General features: G+C 37.9%; 1 protein-coding gene across 9 annotated transcripts in view; it reads right to left on the reverse strand.

Moving 5' to 3' along the window:
* Window positions 1–27,686, reverse strand: part of LOC126921457 (serine-rich adhesin for platelets) — a 134,435-nt gene that overhangs the window by 78,149 nt on the left and 28,600 nt on the right. For all 9 annotated transcript variants that reach the window (XM_050733071.1, XM_050733076.1, XM_050733079.1 and 6 more), the window contains 6 exons: window positions 14,692–14,866; window positions 13,395–13,668; window positions 10,679–10,968; window positions 7,133–7,379; window positions 5,336–6,758; window positions 3,903–5,118 (listed from right to left, as the gene is read on the reverse strand). In XM_050733071.1, coding sequence (XP_050589028.1) covers window positions 3,903–5,118; window positions 5,336–6,758; window positions 7,133–7,379; window positions 10,679–10,968; window positions 13,395–13,668; window positions 14,692–14,866 — 3,625 coding nt within the window. The remainder of the gene's footprint in view (window positions 1–3,902; window positions 5,119–5,335; window positions 6,759–7,132; window positions 7,380–10,678; window positions 10,969–13,394; window positions 13,669–14,691; window positions 14,867–27,686) is intronic.

The raw sequence follows: 27,686 nt of genomic DNA on the forward strand, positions 1-27,686 counted from the left end.
ATCGTGTCGCATTTATTTCAAAAGAATATCGCCTCTTTTAGTAGTAGCACTTAGCTTCATCATGTTTGGATAAAATTAAAGTTTGCATAACAGACGCTGCGAAATTGATTACGCAGCGGTTCTACCAATCGAAAAGGTTTTACTTTACGATATTGCAATTAAAGTATCTTTCATCCGCTCAGAATGTTTGCAATAATAAATTAAAATTGAACACTTGTATGTTGAGTTAGGCTACTTAATATGCAGTTGCATCGTCGATTTATGTCTCAGATAATTATTATACTACATAATAATTACACAGGATGCATAATTTTCAGATTTCTAGTAACGAAGTTATACTAAAACCTGTGCTTCCATTTGAAATGTGCATGAGTTCATCAAGAGTCACTAAAATTGCGAAACGAAAATATTTTAGCGATTGATAGAAGAACGATCGATTATCGTGTCGTGGCTAAAACGATTAATTACTTTGTCGATTCGATCAAGAATTTGTCAAATGAATAGTAATTCCTGTACTTCTTCGAAATTCAGGAAAAACCTTGTTGGTTTCTATGAATTTCCGATAGATTTGAGAATCAAGTTGTCACCTATCGCGTAAATTCCAATCCTTTGAAGATTAATATCATTTACATGGGCATACATACATAGTGGCTATAATGTTACGTATCAAATCTGAAGTCAAGCTTTGTAATAGGGATATTCACCGTGTTCGATGACACATTTATTATATTCTATCAATAATCAAGCGAAAAAAGAACAGAATGAAAATTCATATTTCACTCGTACGTAAGTTGCCAATGGGAATTCGTACAAGAACCGGAAGTTTGTACAAAAAGTATTCAAAGAGGAAGATTTTGAATTAATCTTAACGTTAACCCAAATGTTGATGAATTTTTGTTAATACAATCTTGTTCTATCTGTAACCGTTTCCAGGCCTTAGAAGGTTGAACTTTGGAGGGTGATTTCGTCCTTTAAACTCGACGTAGCTATTACGTAGTTAGCTACTCGGCGTAGCTAGAAAAATATACGTATCTAGTATCATAAAGGTATTCTTCAAGTCTAAGAAGTTTCATCCATATTGGAGTCGAATCGTCTGTGACCTTTTCTTGTTGGAATAGCCTCGTCTGGTATTTACGGAATGGCATTTCCAAAAATTAATAACTCAAGTCTTTCACAGTCGCCGCAAATGTACTGGAAATACGAAATTAAATAATACGAAGTTAATCAATACGCGGTTCGTCCTTCGATATCGCGAACATCAACTCTTTTTTATGTTTCTTTTTTCTTTTATTACGAATAGGTGTCATCTTTCGAAAACGAACTCGAAAAAAAGAACAAAGGAGCGAACTCTGTTTCGCAAACACGCGAATGGTTTAATAAAGAAAAAAGAATAGTCTATTCACAAGATCGTGGAAACTGGAGATACAAAAGAGAGTGGCGATCGTACGAGATGAATATAACAAAATATCGTTATATAAAATCCCAATAATGTAAAGGTGAAAAAGAAAATACGTATACTTATCGGAAAACTACATTTGTCACATTTTTTTACAAGCGTCTTGAAATTCGCTGAAGGGATTTGAAAATGCGTATCGAAAGGAATTCGAACATATCGATATTTATGCGTATTTTAAATAGGATCGATCGCATCCATAACTCGCGGAATTATCCTCTGCCTTCTTTTTCATATCACAGTACCTTTCCTCAGAATATCGCGGTACGATCCTTTACAAGTTTGCCTATGCATTTGTTCGTGACATCCAACGCGAGATACGTGAATACACAAGAGAGCGAATTGCTCTGGAAACTTGTACGACTTAAAAGAATATACAGAGAGTACGGGAATGCACAAGGAACGAAACTTTGCAGTAGCTCTCTCTCATCGGATTAACTGTTTGGCCAGAAACTGCGAAGAAACTTGCCCTGCAATGTCCCATTTTAAATTTGAAAAACATGCGAACCGCATTCAGAGAATACATTGTTCGGAAATTCGCTTCAATCCGCGTTCCTCCGCGTTATCCGACTGTATTCTATTCGCTAATTTCTAGATAAATTTTTCTACGTAACAAGTTGACCGACTTTTCGTTCTCCATACACGTTCATTTATTTCGCTGGTTTTTTCCCTCTATGTGTATTTCGTTTTTCTCGTAGTATTGATTTCCGCTGTCTGATCAATTTTCTTACGCCCAACCGAATTCGGTTAACTGTTCAAATACGCTTTAAGAAATCGAGCGTAGTTCGGGAGAAGTTTTGTAACATTTCGTAAAACATCGTTTTTGTTTTTACAAATAAACTAGGGCCTTGTTTAGAGCGAATTAACGTATTTGTTAACATTTGGTCCCGCGTTCCTGGCCGCGTTCGGTATAAACCAGAATCACGCACGACTAGTGTTATAATGTTTCTTTGTGCGTTGGTTCGGATGCACTCGCGGACTCTGCGTGGGCTAATGCGTGGGCGATCTTAAGCGAGATCGGGCCCAGTTGAACGAACGTGCGGTTACGTCGCATTACACTTGGCGCGTTTGTACGGTCGTTGCTTGAGGGCTTTTCTCGAGTTCTCTCTGTGTGCCATAAAGCGGAGAAGCATTTAGCCGAGAGCACGCGACAAATGTCGCACCTTTGTCGAACTATAAATCGTCCCATAGATCGGTATACGATCGTTTGAATGGCATTCGTGCCAGTTTGAACGACGTTTTAGTGCTACAATATTTTTAACGACGAATAGGCGCGCCATAAACTTAGTAACCATTTTTAATTTTGCATGAAAAGAAACCGCGTTCGCGGCGAATGGAAAAGTTACGGATTAAGTTTATTGCCGCTGTAAATTACAAATGTAATTACGTGCTATGGATGTGACCCCGATCTCGTTAAATTATGTCAGTCCATCGATATCGTTATATTGTTATGCGGATATACATCGGCGCATCAATATCCTTGCGTTGTTGCATCGATATTCTAATATCGTTATATTGCAGTGCGGCTATTCTTATATGTAGTTAAACATTTTATGACCTCGACTGTAATTTTTAATTTCGTTCGGAGATATGTGTCCTGGATAAACGAACAAATTTGTGGTTGAAGCTTATGATAAATGTTCTAAATAATCGAATCATCTTACTTTGTTCATTTATCGCTCTTATGGCAAACGTGTATAATTTGGTCAGACAGGTTGATCAAGATATTAATGACACTAAGAAATTGACAAACATACATGTGGATTTACCTGGAGAATAGATTATCTATCGGGGAAGGAGCATCTGCCGCAAGTGATGTGTATTGATAATAACTGTATTGATAATAACTTTAAGTCACTAAGGACTATCACTTGGAGGTAGCTAGTGCAACTAGGGACGAAGTAATCGAACTTCTCGAAAATTTGATTGCATTAACTAACGTTGATAGTGCGTGTATCAACGTTAAACGAATTACAACGACTGTCTCATGTATCGTGAAAGTTACGAAAAATATGCACATGCTTGCGTAGTCTTCGATAAAAAGAGGAACATATTTACTCTGTACGTATACGCGGGATAAGTGCAATTCTTTTCATTAAATCTTCCAACACGGTCACAAAATAGATAGACTATCGATCGACCGGCGGGATGTATAGGAAACGAGATTATGAACGGAATGAAATAATTCTTAAAACTTGTACAACTGCCGAGAAATTCATTCGAACCACACGTAATGCAGTAGCAGATAGCATTTAAACGAAAGCCAATTAAAAGAGCGGTTGAACTTCTAAACGACCGAGAATTACGGTAGAGTAAACTGGAACTTAAGCCACTACTTTTGTTTATATGCCGCGTACCAACATGCATGATTTTCATCGTATCGAGAATATATCCTACATTTCTACGTAAGAATCTTTAATCATATTTGGAGCATCATTGAATAACTTACCCATTATGCGCCAGAAAGGACTTTGGCAAGGAAAGAGACCGCTGATGAGGATCCAAGGAGACGTCCCCTGACAGAGAATCCTCCCCTCTCGTTGGAGCACTTCCAGGCCTGGACAGCATTCCATCTTTCGGCGGTTCTATTAGCGTCTTCAGAGAACCAATCACCGCATCTTCCATTGGAGTAGACGCCCCGGAACTTTTTGCGTTCCTCGGACTTTTCGTCACTGTTCGATCGGATGTGGTGACCCAAATGTCACTACTAGAAGACGACGATGTAGTCGAGGAGGATGCGACTTGACCACTCGGCGATCTATTCATGATACTCTTCCCTTGAACCGGCGACACTTTTCTATCTTTACTTTCACAACCTTCGAAGCTGCCAGTGAATTCAGGTTTCTGATAGTATCGATGATATTCCCTCTTTTCTACGCTCGACCCGTTCCCATTGGATCCTTCGAGAGGCGACCATCGATTCGACTGCTTCAACACGCTTTTGGGTTGCCTTTCTTGATATTTCGACGCGTTGCTGTTGTTCTGTTCCCGGTTAGCTCGATTCTTTCGAGAAGTTTCGCGATCACGGAACTCCCAATCGTCCATTCGCTCTAACGATGCTGGGGATGAGCTGGCGCTTCCTCTGTTCGCGTGGTTCCCCGTGTCCGTGGGGAGTCTTTGATGAGCCGGATAGCTCTGGGATAACTTCATAAATACCGGTGCCTGGTTAGGGGAGTACAGAGTATCTCTCTGTGAGCAATGTGGCCAGAAATCGCATGTACTGCTGTTGCAGCGTAGTTTCGTGTCGGGACTGATACAGAAGTCGTGGTTCGAAGACGAGGGATTTGCATTCGGAGTCGTTGCACCTCTCTGAAGCGTCTTCGGCCGTCTGGATTGTTGTTGTTGTTGTTGTTGTTGTTGTTGCTGTTGTTGCTGTTGCGATTGCTGCGGCTGCTGCGGCTGCTGCGGTTGCTGTGACTGCTGTTGCATACACATGCCGCTTGATTTCGAAGATTGCTGTTGCTTAGACGAGATAAAATAAACGTCGTAAGTGTTGGGATTGTTCCTTTGTCTTTGTTCTTGGCTGTCTTCACGGCGCTCGAAGCGACACGAGAGAAGACTTCTAGCTACTGCGCGACTCCTCGTACCGTAAAGGAACTCGGTTACTGCCTCGGTCTCGCGAAGAAGTTCCTCATTTAACGCGTTCTCGGTTGACTGCGCTTTTCCTAGGAAACATGCACAAATATACTACAGTATACTACAGTAATAAATAGACAAAGTACAGGAGTGTAAGGAAGGTTCGGACACTTGAATACTTATAACATATTGGAACAATGAAATTGCGACAAAGATACGATGTTCAACTCGTATATGAAATTCACAAAAAAAAAAAAAAAAGAAAAACTGCTGCAACGAATGAAGTTAGTCAACGAATATACGCACTATTTTGGAGACCATGACGTTTTCTTTCGTTGCCTCGATCGGTGGAAATTTTCACGACGACTCTGTGGCTCTCGTTAGATTCTCTGGAATGTTCCCTACTCGGTGCGGCGGTGCTGGGGGACCTCTTCTCGGGTAATTGAAGACTTCTGGATCTTCTTACCCGCGACTGATGGGAATCTGGGGACGCTTGCGTCGTTCTGGCACTCTGATGTTGTCTAGAAGCATTGCTACGCCTGAAAGGATTGGGTGTCGGAGATCTGCCTTGTCTCTCCGCACTGCTTGACGACGACGAGGAGGAGGAAGGCGAATTGAACGATAACTTGCCGGATTCCGAGGATCCAGGTGATCTTCTTAATCCCTGTTGACTTCTGTGATGACGGCTCTGTCTATTCGGTGAAATCTTTTCCCCATTAGCGCGAATAGACTCTGTGGATGAATTCAGCGCTATTATCGAAGAAGAAACGAGGCTTAGATTCAAAGAGGAGCTAGGATTGTCGTCCTCGTCGTCGCCGTCATCGTATCCCTCCACCGAAGAATCTGTGTTCTCGGCCAATCTGGGCATCGTCGATCTCGTCACGCAACTATCCAGACTTCTGAAACCTACTGACGACGAAGATGAGCTCGAGGATTCTAAGTAACGTTGAACGAATTGCGACCTTCTCGAAGAAGACTGATCTTCCAATGATTTAGCTTGCGCCATGCGATATTGTTGTTGCTGTTGTTGTTGACTGTTACTGTTTTGCCTTCTAGATCTGGACGGTGTGTTCGATGACTTCCGGGAAGATGGTGGCAAAGAACTCCAATTCACTTGATGCGGAGGCGAAGGCGGAGGACTGATGATGTCACTGTCCACTATGGCATTGGATCGTGGTAGAAACGGCGGCTTGCCATAATTGTTACGCCCGGAAGAATGCTTCGAGGAAGTCTTTCTGCCGATCACATCTTGAAAGGCAGGCGGAGGTGAGATTATCGGCGTAATCGACGGCGGGGAATAGGATTCGGGGATGCTGTGAGGAGATGTGCAGGTGCTGCTCGCTACAGATTCAAAGTCTTGACCATGCAGAGCTAGATAGTCCGGTCTCTGGGTATCCAATCGTAGAAATTCTTCAGGACATTTCCCTGGTTCGCTGTTGCAATGATAGTCAGCCAATTTAACCGTAGCTCGTCTCGGCAACGGCAAAGTACCTGTGGTTGCCGTTACCAAGCTACTCTCATAGTTTATCCGTCGATTCTCGTCCAGAGATCTTTGTTGCACTTGCACCCAACCCGATCGACCTAAATAGACACCGTCCACCTCCCTGTCGCACCATCGCACCGGTGACAATTCCCTGCTGCAATCTCCAGTGATGAAAAGTTCGCCCGAGGTACCGCTGTTACCCGACAGGAACGAATTCGAGGATTCTCGCCGACGAGAACCCGTCACCTGTCCGTAAATTCATCGATAGAAACAGATGTTTTCCAGACATGTTGACAGCGCGTCCAAACTTTTTCAACGTTCTCTAACAGAATATCAAACTCATTCCTCCCTCTTTCCTTTAAAGTCTATCTTTCAAAGGGTTATAACGATTATTGGAATCGAAGTTCTCGATCGTTAGGAAACGAGCGCGTACAACAAAAACTACAATATTTCGAAATTTAAATAAAAGGAACGAGAAAGATTGTAAAAGTTTCGAGCACGGAATTTTACGGTTTGGGGAGCGATAGTTCGCGATACTATATCGAGTTACAAATTGCACGATATTCCGAAAGAAATACGATACGATAAAACGATTTTTATTTTTCAAACGTTTTACTCGCCTGTCCGTGGCTGTCCTGTCGATGCTGCTTCAGGCTGGAAGTCGACGATGCCGATGCAGTTGTGTCGTGGCGCTTCAAGGATGGTATTGAAGTACCACGCGTGTACGAGCCCCGTGCACTTCCACTTGATTTTCCTTTGCTGCCAGTTTGACTTTTATTGCTACTGACGCTATATGATGAGCCTTGAGATCCAACTTCCCAAGGATCGGATGTGCTGCGTAAATGCAGGATCGACACGGTTTGGCCTCTGTAAATGAAATATTAAATCAAACTTTTCATACTGATAATAAACATATTATCTGATCGTGTACATATCGTATTATCGTATCGTGTACGTATTTTCCGATTGTACGTATATATGAAAGAAGCATGCATTCTTAAAGCATTCAATCCGAGAAATTGATAGGAAGCGTACAACGAATGAAATACATTTATTATTCGCGAATATTTGAAGTTGACTCTCTAGGAAATTACCCTTACAGATAGGCCCAAATACATACATATAATATATACAAAGTTATATGTATATTTAAAGTTTGTATTGACGGAACTCGATTTGAGGAGGTTGTTGCACCGTTACAACCTAGCTTCGGTGCATTTGCTCTCTTCCTCAAACCCGGATACAATCTGCTCGTATAAATATTCATCGAGACTACGCGGCTGGCGATATAGATATCGCGAGATAGAAGGGGAGCAAATAAAAATGTCACAAGGGGAAAGAACGAAAGGAAACGGGGCCGTTGCATCCATCTTGCTTCGAAATGTCTACAAAGGCGGGATTCTTTCCTACCGCCACCGATACCGATAGCACCACGATACCGTCGCGAAATGTATATGGCAAAAGCTGGTAACGTACGTGCCGCAGTAAACCGGATTCATCGGCGTTTCGCGTCCCAATGAGAATAATCCTACTCGTCGCGTTTCACGAGACACGAAAACGCTTCCAGTTTAACTGTGATTAAATGTACAAGGGTTTCTTTCTGTTTTCTTTATGCGTTGCGCGCTGGTACGCGTATAGCCTGCTAACATAGCGATAAAACGTGATAAGAGGGTAAATGTAACTCGATTTAAAATAGAGTAATGGAAATTCGCATTCCCAACCAGATTAACAAGAACACTTTCGCGTATACGAGAATATTAATTTCTAGGACTGAACAATGTTTCGATGTTACGCGAACAACCGGTGCCACGCTTTAAACGTTTCGTAAAACGCGAGTGGACAGAATGTAAATTTCGTTGCGCCCAAGTATACGTATGTAGGTCGTTAGAATAAAATTTTCAAAATGAAATCCGTTATTTCTCTGGCCGGCAAGTTAATTTCAGGATGTCAATGTGACGGTATCCGGTGCTTCGATAATTCACAAATGTTCCTACCGTTTATCATTAATGAATCTCGGTAAATGTAGTCAGCAGTGTGAGGAAAGACGACAACGACGGCAGGAATAATCTTCCGCCGTAATGATTCATGAAAGAAGAAGCAGCTAGAGAAATGGAATCGTCGGCAAGCTTCGAGTCGCAACATAAATGGTTAAAGCGCAAGAATAAATGACATTCTAATCTTTCAAATGACTCGATTCATTTTTTAGATTGAATGAGGTAGAATTGGTCGCGTACGAATTTATTAGCGAAATTATAAAATATATAATTCAACGTAAAACGTTTCGATGATAACTGACATCCATCGATTTTTCCGTAAATATAATCGTTATAGTTAATATACTGCGCGATTTTTAATCCTAAAATAGGTTACCGTAGTTCCATATATATATATATATATATAGAACTACTTTATTCTCGTCAACAGCTATGCGACTATTTGTAACGAAATGCAGATAGACGAATTTATATTACATGGGCTAAGTATGACGTTATTTCTGAATGACCTTATCAGAAGATATATGTGAATGTCCTGGATTCATTATATTTACCTCATAACTGACATCATCTGCAGGGTCTTTCTCTGGCTTTCACACTTGGATTAGAACTACTCTCGCGTGATAAATTATTATACCAAATATAACTGTGTCGTCGAGGATCGATGCAACGTCATCTCATGATCACATTAACATTCACATCGAACGACGAGATATTGATAAAACTTTCACACATCTCATGAATTAAACTTTACTGGTACCAAAATCACAGCACAAATTTAATATTTTAAGATAACGATTACTTTCCTCGAAAGAAAACGAAATCGTAAAACGGAGAGTGATATTTAACGCGAGAAAACAAGAAACAAACGCACGTTTCGAGAAAGTAAGCAAGCTTGCTTTTCCGCGATCCCATTAAACTCCGTAAAGATGATCCGAGACAACTAATTAACCGTATAGGGCTTTGGAAAGAGCTCTAGGATCGCTCTCTCTCTGTCATTCAACAGACCGTTGAATTTTGTATTCCCGTGTGTAAACAAGTTGAACTCCGCAGGGTAGTTCCGAGGACAGAGCGAGCGGTGTAGGAAGCGGTTGCCTCGTTTCATTGAGCTTCATGAAACTTACATCGCGCGTAACCACCGAGTCAAAGACTACAAGAAGTAAACAGAAGAAAGGAAAGAGAAAGAGAGAGAAAGAGTGAGAGAGAAACAGAGAAAGAGAGAGAGAGAGAGCGAATAAACGTAAACTCCAACCATGATCGAATTCATTTTCTTTTTATCAAATTGACGTATCGACGATGCTTGTCGGTATTAATCTCGTGATGAAACGATCTCTCTCACATTATTCGCCAAAACTAATGTCGTTAATTATATCATCCTCTTCTGCTACTATTCGCTTAGCCCGATGTGTCCTTTTTTGGCCTGGCCATGTCACACCGACGAATAAAGCACTCGACGAACGGGACAATGAACTCCCTGGCCCACGTAAAAAATTAACACGTTCTGCGTTGTGTGGTTCTTTCAGTGACCCACGGTATTAATGAGGAAATTATTATCGTGCCGGTCATGATATTCATCAGACTCGATTATCAATCGAGATTATCAGGAATTCTCTTGAACTTACATTTTTCGGATATTCTTTCATTGAATGTATTAATGTAGAGATTAACTGATTCACATTATCTCCTCTTCCTTATAAAAAGATAAGAACCCTCTAATAATAAACCAGAGCGATTATTTGTCCAATAATTTGTAACAAGCACTATTTCGAATGAAACTATCAACACGTATAGAGTTGACAAGAATCAACAACAATCACAAGCAACATTACCTGCGCAATCACGTACTACAATACATATACCAACACGCAACGTTGAAAAAATGAAAGTGAAGTGCAAAATAATTGGAAATCGTGAATCGCGAATAACGATCGTTAAAATCGAGTTATATTCCTCTCTCATCTGCTCACCCCTTCCATGAACGAAAAAAGAAGAAATAGGAAAGACTGATGGAAATATTCTTTTTACATCGAAGGAGCACCACATACATGAAATATGTAGATGAGGAGAACAGAGGTAACGAGAGATAGAAGGAGGTAAAAAAAGAAAGAATAAAATGAAACGAAGAATATATGAATGGAGAGAAAAGAAGCACAGAGAGAACACACGCGTTACCTGTCGCCGCGGGAGCCAGTGGCCGTGTTTGAGATGTCGGTAGAATTCGCGGCTGAACTGACTCTACGAGGCGGCAAGGCTGCAGCAGGGGCCTGACTCGAGGACGAGCTCGAAACGGGCCCTATGACGCCTACGTTGCCCCCACGTACTCCGTCCTCGACCGAATGTTGCCTGGAGGATTGCGAGCTCTGCAACAGCCAACGACGTCCGACGCTCCTCGTCACCACCGTGGCTCCGCTCGACCCTGTTGCTTGATGGGATACCGTCCCTCCGCTGTCCAGTGACGTGCTCTACGATCAGAAATTCAAATCTGTGAGGTTCGTTCGATCGTTGTCGCGGTACAAACTCGGGAGGGGGTTACTTTCAATTTTCTAGTAGTTTCGTAGATATGGCAATGGAATATTATAAGAAAGTGCAGTTACGGAGGTAAGAATTAAGCGTTGACTTGAGTATCTCAGGCGAAGAAGAGATGGAATATTCCGTCGCAAAGTTTCAGTCGTAGGGTTTTGGGAATGTTCTTTGGCATTTTGTGAGATGTTTGGTAAGACTAGGTTGATATTTGGAAGATTGAGAGATTAATATAATACATGATTTGGATTGTGTACCTTGGATACTTTTTATCCCTATGATTCGTATTCTGATGAGTTTAAATACGTATGGGTAAAATAAATAGCAATTGTCAAATGCTATTAAACGCTACTTAAGAGCAAGCAGCGTTCAATAGTATTTTCTATTTCAGTATTTCATATTTCATGGCACATTTAGCACAAGATACCGTAAACGATGTTCCCAAAATGCGGTCATTTGGATGCGGTTAGAATAAATAGGAACGTATTTGAATTCTTTTCTTTAGCTTTTGCAATTATTCCTTCGACGGGGAAGCTAATCGATTTAGTATAGGCCGTCGCTCGGAGGTTTCTCATTGGTCTCTTCTATTCACTGTTTCCTTTTTATCTCTTTCTTTCAATTCGTTTTGTCCGTATCTTTCGATGAACGACAAGCTATAGTATCTCCGGTCGATAGAAGAAGAATTCACATTTTTCGACAGGGGAATTGGGGATTCGATAATCGCTTCGAGGAAATCGCCATAGAATTTCTTAAGATTTCGTGGAATATCGAGAGGAGAAGGTTTATCGTCCATCTTTATGCAGCTTCGTTAATCGCATTCGTGTCTTCCTGTCATATTATTCAAATTCCATCTACCGAACATGGCTAGTTTCGTGACTGGTACTTTTAACAAGAAGACGTTAATTTTTTATCAAAATAAGGCTATACATAATTCTTCTCCTTTTACAACTAATTTATTTATTTCATATGATATATTGTTATATGTTATACTTGTTATATGTTTCGTAGCTTGACAGTAGCTCTTTATCTAATTCCATAATTATTATGTTTTTATCTACTTAGAAAGAACAAAAAGTTAAACGTTATTACTCCGCTTTATTACACGCATTTTACAAAGAACATTTTTCCCATTTTACTACCTCTGTTACTTCTAAATGTTACAACTTAACCTTTTGTTTCCAGTGACATCTACAAATCTTGATAAATAGAAGGATCATGAAACCATTTCAGAGAATTTACCACAAAAAAAGGCTTCTAAGTAAATAGAAGGGTCATAAAACAATTTTATAAGCTTCACCATAAAATAAAATTCGTGTCAGTACGATTTCTTTTATTCAGCTGAGTTTTTAACATTAAAAGGAAAAATGGTGAATATCTTTGGACGCGGTCGATATGCCGGCTTGAAAGTCATACGCATGTTTGCCGAGATTGCATAAAGGAATTCTGGAAGTTGTAGTGACGAGCGGCGGCGCGTCGCAACACGAGATGAACTGTAGTTTATAAACTCACGGTTACGCGCAACATAGGTTGCCGCTGTTTCTACTTCCAAATACGGACGAGGTGCGAGAGACTGGCTACGCAACTCCTTCGATGAAAGTATTTTTATTTTCGTTGTGTGTTACGCCGAAGAAACCCGTCTTAGCTTGGCGATCCACCGAGAATCGAGAGGGGACGAAGCGAACCGGTGAACCTATCGCTTGGAAACGCTGTGTCGATCAGATTCTCGCCAATTAATCGTGGCTCATCCTTTCCCTATTTCATTGCCACCGATCGGAATTGGTGCCGTTGATAAGAAATACGAAGAAATCGACGTCACCACGGTGTATTTTATCACGCGCACGCGTTGGATTTCTTTCGGCAATTTCGGTTGTTTACCTAACGTGGAAAATTGAAACAACCGCTCGAAACAGGATAGAAATCGTCTGGAATATCTAGGCCGAGTCGATAATTTAGCCGCTGTGAAACTGAATTTATCGTATTTCTACGACGAAACTTTGCCTTGTCTGAGTCTCTGTATCTTTGGAATTCGGTGCATTTGATCGGGTCCAACCAAAAAGCTCAACAAACTTCCTAATAAGCGCGAATTATGATTAACCTATTTAAAAGCGGTAACGCACTGACTGTATCGTGAGAAGGAAACCGTGTTGCTATTATCAAACAACATTGGAAATACAATTGGAGAAGTAAGTCGGCGCAGAGGAAGTATGCAATAAATAAAAAGAGTATACGTGGATCAGAAAACGTCATGAAAAGTAATATTGGTTTCAAAAGAATCTCGAAACGTCGATTCTCGCGTATGTATTGTCTTATAGTTACAGGTCTCAAATGGATTAAATTTTTATGAAAAACAAAATTATCGAACACTTACGTTTAAATGATTTTTCCTGGATGTGACGGAAGAATCCTGCGAGGAACCCCTCGAGTAATGCCTGGAGAACACTTCCGCGAGTCTGGACCTTCCCGAATTAGTTGCGTTCGACTTGGATTTGTTCGGTGGGGATTCATCGCCGGTTTTAGCTAAATTCGGGTTACTGCTCTTACGCTCCGGGAAAACTAAATGCTCGATGTTTGGCGTGTATCCAGGATCGCTTCTGACGATATCCTGGAGGGTGACGCGGCCACCAGTGCTCGGTCCACCATTGCTGAAACAGTCCAAAAAACCGTTTCCCCTTTCCGCCAATTCTCGCGTCGCGATATTATCGTATTCGTGTACATCTTGTTTATTTGCAAGTCAAAAGATCAGGTACTCGTTCGACCCGATAAGAATGTGAATCATAGAATGTTAATATTTATAGAGGCTATGAAGCTTGCTATTCTCCCGCAGGAAAAGTCTTGTCGTAGGGGTGTTGAGATTCTTTTCGCGTGAAAGGAATTTTGTCAAGGGACGTGGAGAAAAGGTGGGCACGAACGTGAAAGAGTAGAAACAACGTGGAGGGAACAAAGGAGAGGGAGAAACAAAAAAGGGGCAGAAGGTGGATCAGTGAAATGCACGATGAATGCAATGTCGCGCACGTCGACACGCGTAATGTCGGCTTAAAAGGGTTAATTATGCAAGCCCACTGAAAGCCGCTGATAGTTTACTTTTCTCTGATATTTTTATCTGAGATTTCTACTTTTACTCATCATAATACGTCAAAAACGATTAAAAAGGAACAGAAAAAAGGGGGAGGAGTAGAAAGAGTAGGAAGGAAACGGTCGGATGGTAATAAAAATGTCGGCAGCAGACCGGCCTGGAATCTATTGCGAATATATGAACGAGACGTTTCGAGACGAAATGTTTCTTTCTACGGTTGGTACTGTTATACATTCTTTTATCCTCTAATGTGTTCGGTTCAAAAAGAAGATCAGGGAATATCAAAGACAAAAATGTAATGGTCTGATATAAAAAAGATAATTTTCGATTTCTAACCAGATGTCACAGCTATGTATCGATTTTTAAAATAAATTCCTCGATTATCAATACTTCTATATTTTAATCTTCGATTGGAGTCAAATTAATTTTGTCGTTGCACGATTTAATCTTCTCTAGCAGTTAGCTAAGCATAAAAAATTGGTACATTCACAGCTTGTTCTTTGGCTTTTGTGTACAAGTGTACGTAACGTTAATACATTGGACGTGCGTGCAGTATACACCTACTATCATAACTACAGTTTTGCGAGCTGACCTGGGTCCAAAACCGTGTGACTGTCTTTGGCTTCGTCTTTTCCCGCTGCCACGGCCAGGCTTGATGTTTGTCACCTCCGCTAATTGCAACAAGCGATTACGATGCTGCCGCAACAGCGGGTCCTCCCTACGATTCATTTTAGCCGGTGCAAGTGGAATCCTGTTGTTCCAGCATCCTGCAATCAGTACAAAGAAGGTTCCTATAATATTCCACTCGAAAAAATCTGACGCTTGAAAATACATCCTGCTAACGGTATACAGTATAGAATTCTCGCATGATTGTCACAACAGTTTATGAGAAGCACGAAAATTCACTGAATCGTCGGATAGAGAGGGCATAGCAGGAACCAAAGGGCTGAAACAATGCATTAATCTGCTTTGATATCCTTGATCCGATAGAGGATAAGTTCCGTTGTTAAATGTCTCTATTTTTCTATCTCTCGTGACGTCGAAATACAGTTAATCTCGAATTTACGTAACTTCTTTTTTAAGATTCATATGCCACGCGAATTCTGTACCTGAGAGCCAAAGTTCTCCGTAAATCCTTTTTTGCGTTATTTTTCAAACCAGCAAAAAAGCAACGATGTTTACACGCTTCTTGTATATAAATGTATGAAATTCATACAATATGTTCAGGAAGAATACTGCAATTACTTTCATATACAAAGAACGTACATTGTTTCTTTATTGTCATACAAAACTAAATATATTATTAAAATAAACATTACATATGCTTGTATACGTTGCATCAATGTGTTGAAATATTCGCTCTTCGATTTTTTACTTTCCGATGAAACAACTGACTACAGTCGTAAAAGTTCTTTATTAACTTGATTTAGGTCAAAGCATACGGAATAATCAAGTGACCACAATAGCGAGTTGGTATTAAGCGCAGAAAATAATTTTCAATAAAGAACGATTACTAAAACATTGCCTTTCTATAATGTTTACCGTGCAAAGGCACTGGATCGCAATTATTGGTCTGTAAATTCTTCTCTCGGGGCTCGTGTCGGATCAGGAAAAGAATTTACTACTGACACTGCGCCCGCCATACTTTTATACCTCTTTGAAGCAGAACTAGTGAAAAAAGTCTTGGCAAATAGGACCGAAAATGTGCTTTTTCTTCCTCTGCTACACTGCTAAAAACTTGCGGCATCGTTTCATCGCTGTATCGTCTCTTTAAACGTCCCTTTTTGTCCTTTCAATTGAAACGGTTTTACATTGAATACAAAGAGCCATGAATCTTTTATTTTTATTTGTAAGCTTCCCTGAACATTCTATTCCACAAAACTATCGGATAATTAATTTATTTGCGCGTGCACTTAAATTAAAAATTACTGCCAGATTTTTTAAAAAACAAATTTCCATAAAATGCTATAACTGATTTTTATTACTGGCGTCAATTAATTAAGAAGAAAAGAATTTAAAAATCCATGTACTTTTTCTTCTTAATTGAAGAACATTTAATGTTGCTTTTTAATATTAAAAAACTATCTCCGATATAGTTTAAAGTCTCATATAATAGTCTATAATTAGTCTCATTATAACATGAGATATCGATGGAACTTTTCGGCACACAATTTGTAGTCTGTTGTGAAAGTAGTATGTCGATGAAAAACGCAATATAAATCTGAAACTAGTTTTTTATGAAAATTCAATTAACGGAAATTCACGTGAAGTATGTGAAAATAGTATTCTGTATAAGTATGGTGTATATGAATTACGAAACCATTATTACACATCCATCAAGGGTATAATTAAACTTTAACGTGTATTTAACGCTATTTTATTCAACATCGATGCATCTGTATGTGTATTATTTTACAATTCTTACCAGTATCGTGAAATTTAAAGCGAACAATTTATTTAAAGGGGCAATCAAAGTGCAATTCAAATTCAGACGTTTAAATACTAAATTTCAAAATATTTATAATGCACAAAAATTGAATGCGCAACTTTTTATAATCCCTTAGATACCGCAGTGTTAGTTTATTCCTTCGTCATATGTAGTGTAAATGATGTACGTAAAAAATTCGATAAAGCAGAATTTATACACAGATAAATATTACGAAATATTTTCTATCCTGTCGAACAATATTTCATAAGGATCAATATTTCCTCCTCTTCATCAAATATTTATCAGATATATATTTATATATTTTACATCAAAGGCAAATTATTCGTGAAATAATATAAAAGAAAATCCGACTTGTTTATTTAGAAACGAATACATATCCGCATGCAAAGTAAAGATTTCGAGAGTGTGAATAAAGCACAAGAATGAAAGATTCAGGGATTCAAAAAATCAGAAAAATTTCGATAATTCTACTTTTCAAAAAATCATCCCTCCCTTCCACTTTTGAATTTCTTTCGCGAGATACTTGCGTATTTGTTTTAGTTTCAACACTGACATTGGCATATTATAATAATATTATATTATATAACCTAAATAGAACAAGCACGAATTATAGGGTTTGATAGTCAAATTAATCACTTTCCGCATGCTTTATATTTTGCATTCTAATATATATTGTTGATGAAGGAGGACGTCTTTGACAGCGAAATTGCATATTTTATATAAATTTCGAGGATAATAGCTGAATTAAAATACATCAAGACACAATATTGTTCCCTATATTACATATTAATTGAGTTTTGGACATTTTTCTATGAAAATTACTTTTTCGACATTTTCATACTCTGACCTTTCATGCGCACAAACTGCGCAAAAATAATTCTAGCAACGAATTGTTAAAAATAACAACCGAGTAATCAAGGTCTGCAAATAATTTTTATAAAATATATGTTTGTTCATACAATGAAAGGATTGAAACAAGCAGCATTTCACGAACAATTAGATCGATAAACACAAATTGTGTAGTGATTATCGTAGTAAAAACGAGATTTCTGCGTTTCTCAGTTAGATTCCCAAAACATGTTCGTATTCGGTTAAGCCGCTCCATAAATTGCAAATTCTGATTGGAATTTACGAGTGGCACGCACCACAGTCTTTCAGCACGAAAACTACACGATACAAACAGGAGCTCCAAGTCCTCTGATCAAAATTTATGGTTATGATAAAAAAAGAAAGGGAATAGTAGCAAAGTCTGCAATAGTTCTCATTATTGTGGTTTGCTATACTATTGTCACTTTGTAAATCAAAATTCACACAGACAAAAAGGTGAAAATATCTTTGAAAATTATTTATTCCATTATTAAAGGAATTTGATAGAATTTTATATGTGAAAACAATATTATACTCAAATATTTTACAATCAAAATCATATTATTTTAAAATAAAAGAAACAGGAATATTTTGTAGACGAGCGTAGATACATGGATGCATTGAGGAGCGATAAGCGAATCATTTAATTAAATGTTGGACTTTTAAAAGCACGAAGTATGTATTTGGAATGAAATATGCAAATGTAGAATTGAATGATGCTGTCGAGTCTGAAATACCATTAAAATTACGTTAATCGGAAATGGAACTCATTTTATTTAAAGACAAGTCTATCTAATGACGGTGCAGTTTCATGGTCATCATGCTGCCATATTCACAAAGCAGAAACGCTAAACTGCTCTTCTACAAATATTAATAGAAATCAAGTTAAATTGAGATAGGCATAACTATTATTTACATATATTGCAATAGGCACAACAAAGGCCACATTTTCGATACTAATGAATATACAATATATACTGTTTCTAACACTTAAACATTTATGTCATTTATATTCATACCTAAATTAAATCCCTACGTCATTCATAGCTTTTATCGTCCATGTAAAATTGTTTTAAAATGTTTAACGAATGTAAAGGTGTCTGGAGACTCGAGATGTGTAATCTCTTCCTGGCCGAAGAGCCTATAAATACCATTCCATTCGATTCAGCTGTAAAGCAAAGTACAGTACTACAGGGGCTGTAATTGTGTAGTAAATAGAAAGGTTCGTGAAAACTCATAAGGTTGAAAAGAAGCAACGTTTTATTGTTGACAAAGTTAAATTACAACCGATGTTATAACATTTTTGTCGTAGAGGTTACAACTGTTTCGTACTGCTGTTAAATTTTGCAATTTTGTCTCTACGTATTGTTCATATAGCTACCGCGAATCAATGTGTTGCATCTATATTGAACAAATTCATAGCTCTTTTTCCCGTCCTTTTTCGAACAGTTAACTGCGATATTGGCGTTACTAACAATCAAATGGCAATTTATATGCACCTGTTATTTCCAAGGCACGTGCAGATATAATAGTGCAAACGAAAATTCGAAACTGTATACAGTTTTTTAGTTTTGTTAGGTAGAATATAGGATGGGTAATTTTATTTTCAATTATCCAACGGTCTATATCTAAGAAAAAAAGAAAAAATTGGTATAACGTGCAATATAAGTATAAAATTATTCATCAATTAATAAGCAAGTAAATAGAATTATTCTATCCTTTAGTCGTTGAGTTAGGAGTTTTCATCGGGCCAAAATCGAATTTTATTTGGAAAGGTAACAGTCGCCAGAACTTAAGTACACTTTACAAGTAAACATGCACACACGTGCGCATGACAAATATTTTAAGAGTACGTACATACTCGTGTTGTGCTAAATGCAGGCCTCGATGGTGCTAAAGGACGCATAGAAAATTTGTAAATACGCGAGAATTTTAAAGAGAATTTTTTCGCGCTAGAAAATTCATGGGAACAACTTGTTTCTCCCGATTAAAATCTATAGAACGTTTAATCACTCTCCTTTACGCTCGTCGTATCGGTGGTTATTATTCCAACGAGCAGTTCGCTCGCGTTGGATATTTCCCTCTGGAAGATCCGCAAAGAATATCGTCTCAGCGAGTACGAAGTGGCACTTTTCAAGACTTTCAGATGGCACGACAAGATACAAGCAGACGCGTATCCGCGTATATTCGCAGTTTGCATACGTGAGAACGAGCCACGGTCGCGTATAAATGTGAGCAATATTCCACGTGAATACACAATGTTGGCATTATCCGCTGGCACTCGTGTTCGTAGTCAGATAAATACAACGGGGACGGCGTTAAGTCAACATCGGGTGGTTACCTGGACTCCGAAGAAAGGAAAATGCTAGTGAAGATGAGGGATTGCCCGCTCCAAAGCTCTTAAAGCTCCGGACGTCATCGAATTACGCCGGATTTTCGAGGGTCACGATATTGTACCCGAGTCTTCGGAGCTCCATGCAAATTTTCTCTACACCCTCTGTATCATTTTATCGTTGAATATCGTTCAACGAATTCGCATCGAGGGTAGCGAACACTCCTTTATGGTAAATTACGTAATTACGAGTTGCATAACAAGCTGTACACGATCAAACAATGAATGCTATTTGTGTTATGTAATGATGATATAATAAAGATATCATATAGAATATAGAGTTTGTTAGTTTATGCAGACTGATATCTATCAGACTGGTATTTAAATGTCGTCACCAAGTTTAAACAATTTGTTAAATCTAAGTTTGTAATCTATCGTAACGACCTATCGGTAGAAATGGTTGCGCACGACAAATGTATGTACGACAGGATATAGATAATATTAATGATCGATCTTGGTAATCCTTCTTCTAACGTCTGAGAGATTAATTAATCACGTAACCCGACAAATCCTCTATGCGAGATCATGCTGATAGCCGCTCAAAGTTAGCTGAAATTCCGTTGTGTAATTTCCTGGATGATTTCCCTATGGAATGCACAGTAAACCATAAAACTTTGTATCGGCCATAATATTGGACGGTTTATAGTCGAACGAATGGTATCGACCTGGCATTTTTCAATCAAGTCTTTCCGAACATCGCATATTGGCTATTTCGATCATTGTCTTCGACTATTATAACTTGCTCTTTATCTACCACACGAAATTGTACGTTTGACGTATATGAGCACGAGATTTGAAGTACAAAGTCCATCGGGAGAGTAAAATTATCAAAATTAAATGCGAAATCTCGCGCAGTTTGATTTATTTTATTACACAGAATATTGTGACAATGTCTTTGATGTGGAATTCTACTGATGTTACATTATGTCACATGTACGTAGATGACATAGGTCTTTCTACGATGCGCCGAGTATCAGCGTTGAGGATAGGATGCATACATAATTCGCATTTTCGATGCTTGAAGGAGTGAAGCAAAGAAAAAAGAGGAAGAAGCGGAAGCACTTCGACAACCACAGAAAAGCCACAGGAGTAGATTTTCAATTATCCTAGAAAAGATGCATACCGGAGTATTCGAGCCAAGAGGTTAGATATAAAATCAAGTTTAGAACATTTGCAAATTCCACGTACTTTTCTTTCTTCTGTAAGAAAAATCGCGAGGAACCTATGGCAATAATCTAAAATAATGACGATTCTTGACGAATAGATCGAAGCATTTCCGTTAAAGGAGATAAAATACATTTTATCGCATCGCACCGTGAAATGTCGTTCGTTCGATTTCGTCTTTCTTCTTAGCAGTCATATCCGAAGAAGCATTGCGTCTTGTTCGTTCGTAAACTAGAAAATCACTGTATTAAATTACGTTGCCAAGGTAACGCTAATAAATGTGATAGTTTTTTTGTTGCGTAGTTTTGTGTAAATGAAAAGTCTTGGCGATGTAATCACGTGAGAAAATGAATTCCAATTGTTTATGTGTGTAATATATCCAATAGTGTAATAGATTTCATGCCTGTACTGTCAAGACATCAAGATCACGATATTTTTTTTTTTTTTGTTTTATTACATAATATAAAACTATGCAGACGTTGCTTTGTCTCGATGATACGCATGATGATAAATTTGGGGAAATGGATTGACACTCTGATATGTTTAAGGCAACCTATCGAATATAATTTAAGGAGAAGTATATCGTATCATGTATGGATTAGCACGTTTCGCGGGATAGGTTTCCCGGTGACAGCAGCGAACCGCGTTGTTAGCATCCCAATGTATCGCTCGATGCGAGAGCCATTTGCAAGCGAGTACGAGCTGTCGAGATACAAACGAACAAGCTTAAAATGGACGGCTTGTATGTACGCAGTTGTTTTAACTGGTGATATCTACCGTGAACTTTGTGCACGTCGATTTAGTTTCCCTGGTGCCTTCGACGACACCTGCGGGAAACTGATACCCCAAGCGGAGACTTTATAGGAAACTTATGCGGACTTATAAGAAGATATACGGTTAAGAGCTAGTTACTAACTGGATACCTTGCCTGAAGCTAGTTATTAACTATTGTGGAATTACTCTAGTAGATATATATTATGCGGTTAGAGGAAGATTTGATCTAAATGTGTTTCGTTTATTTCATTAGGTAATTAGTTGTTAGACATAGAATAATGAAATGATATATTTAAGTGACATGTCCAATAATACAAATATTACAAATTTATGAAATCGGTTTATTGTTAAAAATATTGACAAGGAATGAGAAATTTATTAAAATTTGTAGTGCAAAAAAGACGATTTATCATGAAACATTATGAAACGAATATTATGTGGTCCCAAGACAGAAATTTGATTTTAGCGTGTTTTCTTTATTTTATTGAAAAATTAACAAACAGTATGTAGTAATGAAATTGCACATTTTAGTCAGGTTAATATGTCCAATAGCATTGTCAGATTTATCAGATCTCACTTTGTCGTTAAAAAGTTTCGATAAGAAACGAAAATTTCATCATGAATTGCGTCATTTCAATACAATATGGAACAATTTATTGTTTCAATTTAAATGCTACGCCGAGGAAAAATTTATTTCCCTTTCTGGCGTCGACACAGTTTTTAAATGTCTGATAATGGGCGGCAGATATTAAACTGACTTATACGGTATACAGGCACAGAGGAAGAATATTTCGAATAGAGAGAGACGCTTTTAAATTTTGCAATAACTCCCGTTTCGCATGACTTCAAATGAGATGCAACAGAAGTTTGTAATGTCATCGAATTGTTGATAGAACTTGTGCGAGGAACCGAAACTGCCATATCGCTGACTAAACGTATGCCAGCCGAATACTGTAAATGTGTTCCGAAACTTTCAACATTGGTACATCTCTGTTGCAGTCGAACGACTCGTTACATTCGTGCCATTGCGTTTCTCAGATAGTACGTCCACTTGCAAAATCTTCCATGGTAGTATCCCGTGTTCGTATATGGATAAAATTGGAATCAATGAAAGGATCTAGGGAAGAAAATAGGGAAAATTTTAAATTTTCAGATGTTCTACCAAGAAATAACAGAAAGGTTATAAGATTCGTAAACTTCTGTTGAAATGAGAAACAATCTGTATGCTTGCCATAGCGGTAGATTAAAGAAGAAGAGAAAAGAGATGGAAACGATTGAAACGAAAGTTTCAGTGGAAGGCTTGGTATTTCATGTGGGATACGAAACAATGTAGTCAAAACTCAAGGAAACAACTAACCGCTATTAAGTTTCCAAATTAGATAGCGCAAGGGCGGACGTAAATGAAATTCCGTACGATAGCAAATGATGTCATCAAGACGAAAGATTAAATTGAGTCGTACAGATACGTAGACATTATCGATATCTAATGTTCCTTATGTTTTCGTTTGTAACCAGCAACAGGGCTTTTTATCCCTGAACATCGTGTCGTGCAATATCCGATATGAGAGCCCATCGACACTATCGGGATATCGTAAATCAATTTTCTTCGTCGCGTCGTACATTTCTTCTCTACACCCCCTCTCCTATCGCGATGCTGTCATAAGTTTAGCTTCGTTAAACTGGGAATTGGCAGGTCGTTTGACGCTTTATAAATGAAATTAAAGATAAAAACAAAATTACCACGTACCTACCACGCTGCCACTCTTCCTCTTGAAGAATATATTTAGAGAAAACTATGCATTATGGGATCTAACGAAACGTTATATTTTTGCAAGTCATTCATAAACTTTCGAAGGTTCGTTATTTTCTTATTACGTAACAACTTTCGGTATAAAATTAGAATGAATGTTATGAAAAGATTTTAATCAAACTTGTGGGAATTGTATTAATCAAACTGAACATTAAGACTAAATTTTGTCTGAAAAATTTATTTGTTAAGTGGTTTATTGCGACGTAGCATTCAAAGCTTAACATTTAAAACAAAAGTAAAATCTAACTGATTGGAATAACGGTCAAATTCTTTTGAGAATTAATAAGCGAATCCTCTTTAGTATTCCACGAACGTGTGCCGCTAGGAGCGAGTTTTGCTTACCACTGCATACGATTATTTGATACCAAGTATGGGTGTTATATGAAGCATGCAACGTAAAGCTCTAGGCGAAGATAATGAGTACCGAAATTATTGCAAGTAATCGCGGAAGAAAATTGTTTCTGTCGTAATAGGTACACGTCGTGCATGTAATTATATGAACGCCGAAGCTCGCGAGGCATTCAAAATGAGAAAAGCTCAGAGATGCCGAGAATGCAAGCATTTATAGACAGCTCTTAACAGCTCTAAAAATATATGAACGTATATAACCAACTACAGTATTGCATCTTAGTCTTATATTTCTATAAAAAATAATATTTTCACGTTAAAAGAGAAAGACGAATATTAATAGCGAAATTTATAAAAGTTTGTATGATCGCGTGATATCTAGATTCTATCGATCTGGTGAAATCATAATCGACGGTTCTTTCATCGATATCCAACGCAATTTTTATTATAAGTACCGCGTGACCTCATTACTAGTCGGAAATTTAATGGGAACACGAAATAAATGTAAAATTACGGAATTAATGATGCGATTCTATTTAAATGCATTATGGGGACAAAGAGCACAAGTTTTTACGCAATTATAGGAAATGTGCTTTAATGTTTCCAAAGAACCGGCCGTTTCCATAAAGCTCGAGAATACAAAAAGTAATAAACACAAAACGGCGATATTAAATGAATGCAAATAGCACGCTTCACGCCGGTTTCACACGGAAAAACTGCATCGAAGAAAGGACAAAGGCGAATGTTCAATTCATTCAACGAGTGAAAGTGGGAAGGGAAGTTTCATAATTCTATGTTCTACAATACACCTTCACGGAACGACACGTAGTAGTATGACGATCCTATGTTGCGAGCTTTGTCTACAAGTTTGCACTGTTCGCGGTAACTTGAGACTCGCGGCAGCGAAGATTACCCAGTATAATTGAAATTGGTTATGTCTGGACTTATAAGGAATACTTGCTAAAGGTGATATTCTCCTAGTCAAACGTTTATGCGCATAATCGTCGAGTACCTAAGTGAAACGACATTAACATTTAACATACACTGCATTACCGATAGAATCACTTTGATTTATATCACTTTTAATATAATTCCATTTAAATGCGCCGATTATATTATTTAACGATCAAGGAAAATATTAAATGCAATGTTAACTATCATAAATCTATAAATACGAGTGACGAAAGAATTTCATAGAACTCGTTAATGTCTCAATGTCATACAGCCAGACGAATGTAATAAATACACGGAACGATGTAATAATATTGTAATACGGCCATGTAACGATAAATATATCGATGGTTCATATAATGCTTTAATATAATCGTTGGAAATTGTAATAGTTTAAAAAAATTGTTGACAGGTAATCCGAATACAAAATACAATATTGTTGGTCCTAATGGCTGATATATTTGTCTCAACGTTCTCGGTCTTTATCCTTCTCCTTTGATGAGAAGCATTCTGATATCGAAGAAAAATAATTTGTGGTAACGCAGCGGTTGAATCATAAAATCGAAAAAGCAGAATCTCTCTTAGAATGAACGAATTATACATCTTTGCAATTCGTAAAAGCGAAAGAATAAGAAAGATCACTACGGTACACAATTCAAAAGGAATACGACACTCCTCAAGTTTTAATGTTCCACAGTTCCACAGTATTGTTCTTTCTTTTTTTCTTTCTTTTTTTTTAGAAAGATTATATTCAAGTACAAAGTATGCAATATTTATAAGCGACCAAAATCATTATCAGTGTTGAAAGGAGTAAGTACTTCATTCATTCTGTAGCGTATATTGTAAAAGTACACCACAATAACGGCGTCTCTAAAATTTTTCAAAGGAAAAGGGTAGAGGATAGTAACCCGCGGAATTGAAAGAGGAGCTTAAAAACCGGCTTTCTACTCACTAAGGAAGCATCGTCCAACGACGATAATTTTGTTTTCCCAACGTCGGTGACATCCTCCCATTCATTTTCGTGGAAAGTGGAAGGAATTGACGTGTAAAACGGAAAACTATGGTGCGCTCTAGTCTACACGCTTGAATGCAACTTTGAATATGAGTTGGAAACAATTGGTTCCTTTAATGAGATTGCTCATAGACGTGTATGTGTACACACGTGAGTCAGATACGTTTGTGTGCAGGATTCTTGCCCGCGCTACGCCAGTCGAACGAAACGTTATTAACCTGATTGGCGGCACAAAAATATTTCTAGCTCTCGGTTGATAGTCTGGTCATTGCACCCGAAGCTAATTAACTAAAAGTACAATAAAATCTCTCTAACATACACCCTGTTAAATGTTCGACAATTATGGATACGTTATATCGGAATTAAGTTAACGATCATAAATCTATTTATGCGTGAGAACTTGTACTTTGCTTCGGGCTGTTGTATAAATTTATGTAAAACACAAGTTATATTGTGAATGAACAACTATCACGAGTAGACGATGCAGGTACTACAACATAATCTCTTCGTTGACGGTTTTGGATTAAATTGGTAAAAGCTTCCCTTGTTTAATACAGCACGTTCCAAACATAACAAGATAGCGCTAAAGTTATCATAAGCAGCATAGTTGCTTTCGTAATGTTTTAATGCAATTCTTAATTAGGCTTGTTTAGTGACTTTTCTTCGTGATAGACACGAGAAACTAACTCATGACTTTTGAAACTGACACATACCTTAAATGTATATCATGTTCGAATAAAGAAGACTGAAAATGTAAAACGTACTTCAAAAGCTAGAATTATGAAACGGAGAGTTTTATACATATATCGAGTTTTACGTCATTAACTTTGAATTTAATTATAGTGTAACAAAGCGTCACCCGGAAAAGTTTCATAAAATTCGTGTATCAAACGTTAAAATTCTTTTACGGCATTGGATATTACTATTTAAATTACATATCGTTATTTTTAATTAGACGAATGAAAATATTACTAAGAAAAGTTTTGTACACGGGCGAACTAAACGAATTTAATGACGCATAGAAATAATGGGACACAGCCTAGCCTTACAAAATGATACGGCTTATAATTTTCTACAGAAGACCTAGAACGACTAACTTCACGAATATTCACATAATAATAGTTGCTATTCATATATCAACTTCCTTCGAAAGCTAGTTTAGCACAGACTTTTCATAAAATTCAACATTATTCTACTGCACTTTATTGATTTTAATTAACATACACTGCACTGACATTCTAATACTATGTACAAATACGAATAATCCTTCCATTATTTGGATCACATGTTCGAGATGCATAATAATAATCGTGTGTAATAATTACTATGCAAAATTATCTAGTAGAATCTGCATCTTCTCTCAATTATCGCGATACAATTGTAAATCAAATCGATTCACGTTATCTGCAAACAGCTTTTCCTATCGTAGATCGTTTATAATGGAAGCTCGTGTTCGTATGCATCACTTAGCGTTGTGAAAAAAGTATTAAAAACTCAAGGAATTTAACGTGCATACATCGCACAAGGAATAACTGGTAAATTCAGGTATTTTAACTCTGACCCTGGGTTTGATCGTGTAAATTATTTAACACAATCGCGAACACGATTGTCCAACGATGGAAACGTGTTTACCAAACGAAGGATGAGCAAGTAATGCCACAGGGATAAGTATTTGTTTTCCGGGTGTGCGATGTTTGTCCTAATACTTCGCGTTGCCTGATAAAAACACGTTTTCATGGTGCATCACGCAAATTCGATCGTGATAAATACAGAATAACAGAGGAAAACACAGTTTGCCGGACATAAACAATTTCGGAAAA

This window comes from Bombus affinis, chromosome 10, assembly GCF_024516045.1.
Source record: "Bombus affinis isolate iyBomAffi1 chromosome 10, iyBomAffi1.2, whole genome shotgun sequence".
NCBI lineage: Eukaryota > Metazoa > Arthropoda > Insecta > Hymenoptera > Apidae > Bombus > Bombus affinis.